Source organism: Vigna radiata, chromosome 5 (assembly GCF_000741045.1).
Source record: "Vigna radiata var. radiata cultivar VC1973A chromosome 5, Vradiata_ver6, whole genome shotgun sequence".
Taxonomy (NCBI): Eukaryota; Viridiplantae; Streptophyta; class Magnoliopsida; order Fabales; family Fabaceae; genus Vigna; species Vigna radiata.
In genome coordinates this window covers 3,899,267-3,907,737 of record NC_028355.1, presented here as the reverse complement: position 1 = coordinate 3,907,737, position 8,471 = coordinate 3,899,267, and the positions used below count along the sequence as shown (strand labels likewise).

The 8,471-nt window shown below is 33.1% G+C and overlaps 1 protein-coding gene across 1 annotated transcript; it reads left to right on the top strand.

Moving 5' to 3' along the window:
- Nucleotides 1-4,175: 4,175 nt before the first annotated feature.
- Nucleotides 4,176-7,928, top strand: LOC106762607 (transcription factor bHLH66). Its single transcript, XM_014646609.2, has 7 exons — nucleotides 4,176-4,865; nucleotides 4,953-5,054; nucleotides 5,163-5,318; nucleotides 5,711-5,776; nucleotides 6,358-6,423; nucleotides 6,621-6,689; nucleotides 7,184-7,928. The coding sequence occupies exons 1-7, from the start codon at nucleotides 4,326-4,328 to the stop codon at nucleotides 7,628-7,630; spliced, it is 1,446 nt and encodes a 481-aa protein (XP_014502095.1). The 5' UTR covers nucleotides 4,176-4,325; the 3' UTR covers nucleotides 7,631-7,928.
- The last annotated feature ends 543 nt before the right edge of the window (nucleotides 7,929-8,471 follow it).

Genomic DNA, 8,471 nt, shown 5'->3' with positions numbered 1-8,471 from the left:
CAAATAGTGATTATGGAAAATACAGTATTTAAATTTTATACGAGCTGACTTGACAGTAATCTAAAATAGGACAGGTAAGAATGATAGTGACCCCATTTGATTTGATAAATAATGAGGTCTTTCTATTATTATTATTAATTTTTTAGTAATACACAAATTAACAATATTATCTATCTTTAATATGAGATGAGAACAGGAAAAAAAAAAAAAGTTATACCTTCTAAGAGATATTAATGCGGTTGGGTGTTGATTGTTTGAGTTATGAAGTATTAATTACACATTGAGAAAGGAACCTCAAAATTAAGAGAATTCAATGCATACAGCTACTTCGTTATTGCATACTTTATGCAGATACTCACAAATCAAGTGAATCATATATTTAATACAATAAATAGAAAACAAAGCTAAAAAAATTAATCATGAATTAATATACTTGGACTACGGACAGTAACTATTCGTAGTTAGATTCGCTCGTGGGATAAAATGTTATCAGCTACTTGATCTCCTGTTTTTTTAAAAAATATTTATGAAAATTTTAAAAGATTTAAACCCTTTTTTGGTCTTTAAGTTAAGTTTTGATCTCTAAGTTAAGTTCTGATGAGTTTAGTCTCCGCTTTTAAAAATGTCAACCTTTAGTCCCTATGATATGAAAAATGTATAATCACAAATTAACGATACATTTTTTATATCATAGGAACTAAAGGTTGACATTTGTAAAAGTGGAGACTAAACTAAACATCAGAACTTAACTTAGAGACAAAAAAAAGGATTTAAACCATTTTAAAATTATGGATATTTACAAAAAGAATATTTTATACATTTTAAAATAAAATAGTAAATACATATATATAATATAAATTAAAATTTAGTTTTAATTAAATTTAATATAATAAAATATAATTTTATTTAATTTTAATTAAATTTAATTAAAAATATGTATAATTTTTTTTTTTTTTTTAATAACATATATCCGCAGATCAGATAATGTATCATCTGCTATTTGTCATAAATTTTGCTCGCATCTTAAACCAAATTATAAGTGTTTTAAAATTAAATGTGAAATAAAATAGCACATATACTTTGTCAACTCCGTGAAACTCCAACCGAATGAGCGTGAATAGTTTAAGGATTCTTGGTAGTTTATGAAGAAGGAGAATAATAATGAGATGCAGTGACGGAGAAGAGAATATATTATTGATAGAGAATAAACCAAATTGTTTTAAAATTTTAACACGGATTCTATGTTATGTGAAATGTGATCTAAATATTTTGATTCAAAGAACTTGGTTTAAGATCCAATTTGCATGAGATACGATAGGTAAATCAATTGGGTTAATGCTTTTCGTATCATCTCTTCTCTAATATTCTTGTCCCACTTTCAAACAACAAAATATCAAACACATTTATTATAAATAAAAACTCATTAATAAATCTAATGTTACCATTCTAATACATCATCATGCTATCAAAACCACATCTTCTTTTTCTTTCCTTTCCTTTTTTCTTTTATATTTATATATTCTGATCTCTTTTAATCACACTGTTCTATGGCTAACCAATGAATGAACCAAATCATTTTTAAATTCAAGCTGTACTTTAGTTGGAAAGACAATTTCGAAATAAATCTAATTGCATTATTGTTTTGAATGAACTTGTCGGGGTTCCATAATGTTACTATGACTGGAAATTAAACAATTTTAGAACATAATACCAATACAGGCATAGGCATTAAGTTATCTACGAATTTCAAAGTATAGAGATAAATTAACTATATTTTCGTAAAATAAATTACTTACAAACATATCCTAAGTAACTTATTAATGGACATATTGTTGAAAGTCCCACATCGACTAGAGATAAGACCAATTTATAATATATAACTGTGGTGCAGACTTCACCTTACAAATCGGTTTTGTAGGATTGAATTAGGCTTAAAACTCATTTCTAATATATATAACATTGCATTAAAAATTCTACATTCATATACAAATAATGATTCTTTGTATATTTTTAGGTTTTCATTCATAGTGAATACATATATTATTATTTTCTTTTACAAAACCTCTATATTCTCTGTTTTTCATTCATGAAAAATTTTCTAATTAAACAATAAATTTCTTATATAATAAATAAGTGACTTTTGTGAATAAATTACATGCAATTAAAGGACTCATGCTTGACATCCAAGATATACCATTGACAAATTGACAACTAGTGTTTCTTGTATATGTGTTCATCAGAAGACCTTATCTATATGTACTAAGACTAAAATCTTCTTTTATTATTGTAAGTAATTATTTAAATTAATAAAGTTTGCTACTAAAACTAAAAAAAATATTTTTTTATTATGGATAACTATTTAAATTTTAAAAAAACAGTTAAGAGAATAAAATTGGGCAAAGTCATTTATTTTATATATATAATTTTTTTATTTAATGTGAGATTTTGAATTTTTTAAATGTTTAATTCTTAAATGTAATTAAATCAAATATATTTTTTAAATAAACATTTTGATCCAATACTATGAAGATTTTTTCAATTTTGTTTTCTGACTTTGAATATTATTATTTTAGTCTTACTTTTTTTAGACAAGTTAATATACTCTCTTTCATCAAATTGAGAGAAAAAACAATACAATAACTGGTGGAAATATATATATATATATATATATATATATATATATATATATATATATATATATATATATATATATATATATATTGTCACACTCACGAGTTCGTATTTTTTAAATACTTATATTATAATATATATTAATAATATTTGTAAATTGATTAAGTAAACATGCAAGTAAATTTTATTGATTAACAAGGTTAAATATATATTTATAAATGTGATGAAAAAAGAAAAAAAAAACAGTTTTATTCAATTTCGAAATAACAGTTATTCTACGGTTAGTAATAATTATATTATAAAGGATGAAATATAAATAAAAAGTACATAAAATAGAAAAATCTTTTTTATATATAAATATAAATGATACAGTTGAAAAATAGTCCGTCATTAGTTCAAATTGACTTGATTACGAGAAATAACTTATGACATAAACATGAGCAATGCCACTTGATATTGAAATAAAATGAATTTGTCGAAATGAATTATGTCAACTTATTTTAAAGAAAAATATAATACAATTAAAAATATTTAAAATAGTTAGACAAAATTAAAAGAATTATCATGATATTGGGATAAAAAATTATATTAAACTTTTAAGTCTAACCATGTGTATCTTAAGATTGTGTTGTATATAATGTCATTTGTAATTAAACACGCGTCTATTCCTAATTTCAATATGTTCAATCTTTAATATTAAGAGGTATGTTACAAATAATCAACTAAAAATATAATAAAATTATAATATACAGAAATATTTAAATGTTTTCTTTAAAATCAATTTTTAAGTTTAAAGGTACTTTTGAACATAAAATTTAAAATTATAGTATCTAAGTATAGTATAAACTCTGCTTTATAAACCACTTTTGCAAAAGTCAAGCTTATATAATGCTTTATAACAAGAAGACGTCTAACTTTTGATTTACTTTTAGTTTTTCAAATGAAGAAACTAATTTGTTTTTTACTTATCTCAACTAAATATCATATTGGATTGAAAATGATTTACACCCTATGTTTTTAGTGTAAATTATAGGCAACAAAATATGAAGCTAATAGGTAATTTTAATTATATTATAAACTTTTAAAAAATTCAAAACGATGGTTGGCTTTAAAATTTTGCACTTAAAAAAGCATTTTCTTAATAGATTAATGGAAAGAAAAGTGTTTATAAACTCTCTAGTAACTATTAGGTTGTATAATTGCTAGCTGTATTTAGTAGATTTGAAGAGGAATCTTGACTTTGTAGTAGAATCTTTTATTATAATTTTTCTAGTCGAAGTTGATAGTATATCGATTGTAATCATAATTTTTTTGTTTATTTTTATATTATATATCTACTACCTTCAACTTTCAAGAGATTTACAACTTTTGAGATACTCGAATAAACCTGGCAGAATCGAAAACTAGAAAGGTAGAAGTGAGAGAATAAAATCCAAATTGCCCTGCATTAAGAAATAAAACTCTTAATTAGGTTTAATTAGTTAATTAATTAATTTGTTAGGAGACGGTTCATCTTCTCCTATATAAAAAAAAAAATGGAGTGGAAAGTAAAGAGAAAAGATGGATAGACAGTGGCTTCCGATTCTGAAGGGCGAAACCGAAAACTCCGCAAACACGATGTTGTTTCCATTCCAACTGCCTCTCTATATCTCTCATTAAACCATCTTCAACTTCTAAACCATTCTCTCCTAACTATGCAGCCCTGTAGCAGAGAAATGCAAGGGATAAACTCCCTCTTCAACTCTTCTTCCCAAATCTCCCTCCAGGACCTCCACACCACCACCGCCGCCACCGCCGCCGCCGCCACCAACCAGATCCAAAATTCACACATCAACCACCACCACCAACAACCACTCCAACTCCCTCACTTCGACCCGACCTCTCAGGATGACTTTCTCGACCAAATGTTCTCCTCCTGCTCCTGGCCCGACCTCAACCCAAACAAGTCCTTGTGGGACCCCAATACCCTCTCCGACCAAACCACTCCCTCCGACAACGACAATACCAATAATACTAACAATAATAATGTCGCTTTCCCCTACGACGAACCCTCCACCTTGGCCTCCAAGTTCCGCAACCACCAGATCAGCGCCTCCTCTACAAAAAACGCCGCCGCAGCTCTCATGCTCCAGCACCAACTCCTCATGTCCAGAGACTCTCCTCTCCTTCACATGCCGCTTTCCTTACCTCAAAACGACGTCGTTGACGCCTCCTCCTTCAAATCCCCCAATCCCGTACACCACTCTCACCGCTGCAACCGAAAACTTCCTCTTTCTTTCTTCTAAACTGCATTTATTCCTAATTTATTTTTATTTCCGTAGGGCGGCGAGACTTCGGTCCAGGCTCTCTACAACGGCTTTGCCGGATCTCTGCATGGCGCCGGTCAAGCCTCCAACCAGACTCAGCATTTTCAACATCCTCAGGTTTGCGTTTGTCATTTTAATTCTAAACAAAAAAAATTACTATTGTTTAGTTTTGCTGTGGATCGTTGACGGTATTTTTTTTTTTTTTTTTATGTGTTTCGATTACAGGGAAGTTCTAATCCGATGCAAGGGCAAAATTTTGGTGCGCCGGGTACTGGGGCCGCAACGAACCAAGCTCCGGCGAGTGGCGCGGCGGCTCAGCCGAGGCAGAGGGTTCGTGCAAGGAGAGGTCAAGCCACGGACCCACACAGCATCGCTGAAAGGGTACTCACTGTTTTTCTTTCTGGCTTTAATTGTTGGCTTCATTAAATATCATGTTTAGGTAATGGAGCCCAATAGTTTCAGGTCGTCGCTTTAGGTAGACAATATCCTAATCCATTATTATTCAGTAGAACCGGTAGTGATAAGTGACAGACAGACTGAATAATAAACTCAGTAGTTAGTCTTTCTTTTATTCTAAGACATTGAACATGTCATGTTTATAACAATGATAAACTGCTACATAGTTAGGGTTTTTAAATTATGAATTAAGTAAGGAAAATAAAATAATAAGAAGAAAAGCAGAGAGGTCAATTTTTTCTGCTTGTTTCCGGGCAGTTAAGTAAGAACATTATCGTTTTGGTTACTGAGTTGGTTGGATACGTTGTTTGTGGCAGTTAAGAAGGGAGAGAATCGCAGAGAGAATGAAAGCCCTACAGGAACTGGTTCCCAATGCTAACAAGGTAAATGCTCGTCCTTAGTTTTGTTTATTATAAAATGGATCTAATTTCACTTAATTAAAAGAAAATGAAACGTAAGGCACAGTAATCTGGCACACGATGAGCAGTTTTTTTTGCAACACTGTAGTTTTGCTGTGTAATGGGACAAATGGGTCATCTCGATAGAATATATGAGTTGTTAGTTGTTTTGATGTTGCTGTCGTGTATATCGACGTTAATGTAACAAGGAAACTGGAAAGAAAAGAATGGATAGTAATGTCGCGCTCCGGAGGTGCTGTGAGCGTTTGTCTTGCCTGCTCATCATACGATTCCGTGCGTACTTAACATACTAAGCTGGATAGCAGAGGGGTTAGGCCCCACATCGCTGAGCGATCACTGCTCACGGTAGGGACCAAGAAGGGTTGGTATTCTGACTTCTGAGTATATAGAGGGGTAGTCTAGGTATAAGATGACAAATGAAAGAACAATGTTTGGTTTAATTATGATTATGCAAATCTGTTACTGTTATTATTGTGATTATTATATGGTAAAAATAAAGTGGTCAATCGGTAATTGAAATATTTGTTTGGTTTATGGAATGACAGACAGACAAGGCATCGATGCTAGATGAGATCATCGATTACGTGAAGTTCCTGCAGCTCCAAGTCAAGGTGCTCTTTCCGGGTTTTACTCCCTTGCTAATATTTGTTAATTTGATTTTATTCTTGATCAGCATCAAGTATTCGCGTATTTTAATCATGGACTTGATTATTTAATTAGAGGTTTTAAGTATGGTATTGTGGTTATTAAATTCCAGTCTGTTGTGTGGTGAATAAATAAATAAATGGTGTGATTGTATGGGTTACAGGTTCTGAGCATGAGCAGATTGGGCGGTGCAGCTGCTGTCGCACCCCTTGTTGCTGATATGTCTTCTGAGGTTATTACTCTACAAGGACTTTTTCCATTTTCATTGTAACAGCAGAGAACTTGAAATCTCATTACACTATAATTTGTGAGAGAATTAGGAAATTATTTAGAAAATAGAACAAGAATTAGGTGTCCGTACTAGCATAATAGAGCAAACTGGTGGAGGATAAAATAGAAGGAAAACATGAGAGGGTTGCTATAAGAAGAAAAAATAAAAAATAGTAATGAAGAAAATGTGGAACAGACTGCGCACCATGAATGAAAATGTCGGAGAGAGGAGTCTTTCCCACAGCCCCACCAACCCACCCAACATTTCACTTCCCTTTGGCTTATTTCAATACTCAAATTCTCAATCACCACAAAACGACAATCCAAAAGCAGCACGCGTATCCACTTTCTCAGATTCCCCTCTGTCTCTCTCCCTTTCACGCACGCGCACACGCGCCTTTCTATTTTTCACTTTCCGTTAAAACCCCATGCTCACGTGACTGTTTGTGTTTGCAGGGTGGCGGTGACTGCATCCAAGCCAACGGCAACGGTAACCGCGGCGGTTCCCTCGCCCCGAATTCCAGCAGCAACAACAACCAAACGACAGCGTCAACCTCGAACGACAGCCTAACCATGACGGAGCACCAGGTAGCGAAACTGATGGAGGAGGACATGGGTTCCGCCATGCAGTACCTTCAAGGCAAGGGCCTTTGCCTCATGCCCATTTCTCTTGCCACTGCCATCTCCACTGCCACGTGTCACACCAGGAACCCCTTGATCAATGCCGCCTCCGGTAGCACCCATATTCCGACCAACGCCGCTCCCAACGCACTCGTCAACCCCGCCCTGGCGTCCAACGGCGAAGGCCCGTCCTCCCCGAGCATGTCCGTGCTGACGGTGCAGTCGGCAGTGGTGGGCAACGAGGGCGCCGTGAAGGAGGCTGCCTCCGTTTCGAAGCCGTGATGACGGCGTTTGGGTGTGAAATAGAAAAGAACATAAAGTGGCAAAGGACAGAAAATGACGTGTGTTTTTGTATGAAGAGCCGTTAAAGTCTACGAAAATAAGGCGTCAGGGTTACGGAGGGGTCGACTCGACGACGCCGTATTTACCTAGACTTTGTTTGGCTGAGGCTAACTTTCAACCTCCGTCTTCTTTTTCTTTGGCTTTCTTTTGTTCATTGTTCCCTTTTGCATTTCCGTCTAAATAACAAGTTGCTCTGCCTTTTCATTTTTTAATGACTTTTTATTATGGTATTGCATTAGGAGTGTATTTTGGCAAGTTTTAGGTTTGAGATGAAATTTGTCTAATCACGTAACATAAAAGTGTAAACGTCTTAATGCTCATTTCGTCACATCAGAATATTTGTAATTAATGGTTTGTCTTAAAAAGATGGTATCTCACAAATGGAGGATATCTTAAAGTAGCCTTTGACGCAGTCGCACATTCAACTGTGCAAACGGACTCCGTTGACTTAGCCATTAAGTGAATTAACTAAACCCAATTAGTGAGTTAAAAAAAAAAAAATTTTATCTTATCCATGGCTTTGTTCACTTGATTAATATATATATATATATATATATATATATAGGGGTTTGTTAACACGCGTACGCATGTAGAGGAATGAGGGAGGTGAGTAAGGGTTTGGGGGTTTCGTTTTTTTTAGTTTTGAGAATGAAAATTATTTAAATATCCTTTACCTTAAAACTTAGAATCCATGATAAATGAGAATATTTTTTTCTATTATAATCCGGTACAGATTGTTAAAACGTACCAACTGAAAAACAGACGTACGCGTGTTAACAAA

Coding starts and splice junctions, on each gene's coding strand:
- LOC106762607 (XM_014646609.2), top strand. CDS start 4,326: ATGCAGCCCTGTAGCAGAGAAATGCAAGGGATAAACTCCCTCTTCAAC. Junction 5,055..5,162: donor AGCATTTTCAACATCCTCAG/GTTTGCGTTTGT, acceptor TTTCGATTACAG/GGAAGTTCTAATCCGATGCA. Junction 5,319..5,710: donor CACACAGCATCGCTGAAAGG/GTACTCACTGTT, acceptor TGTTTGTGGCAG/TTAAGAAGGGAGAGAATCGC.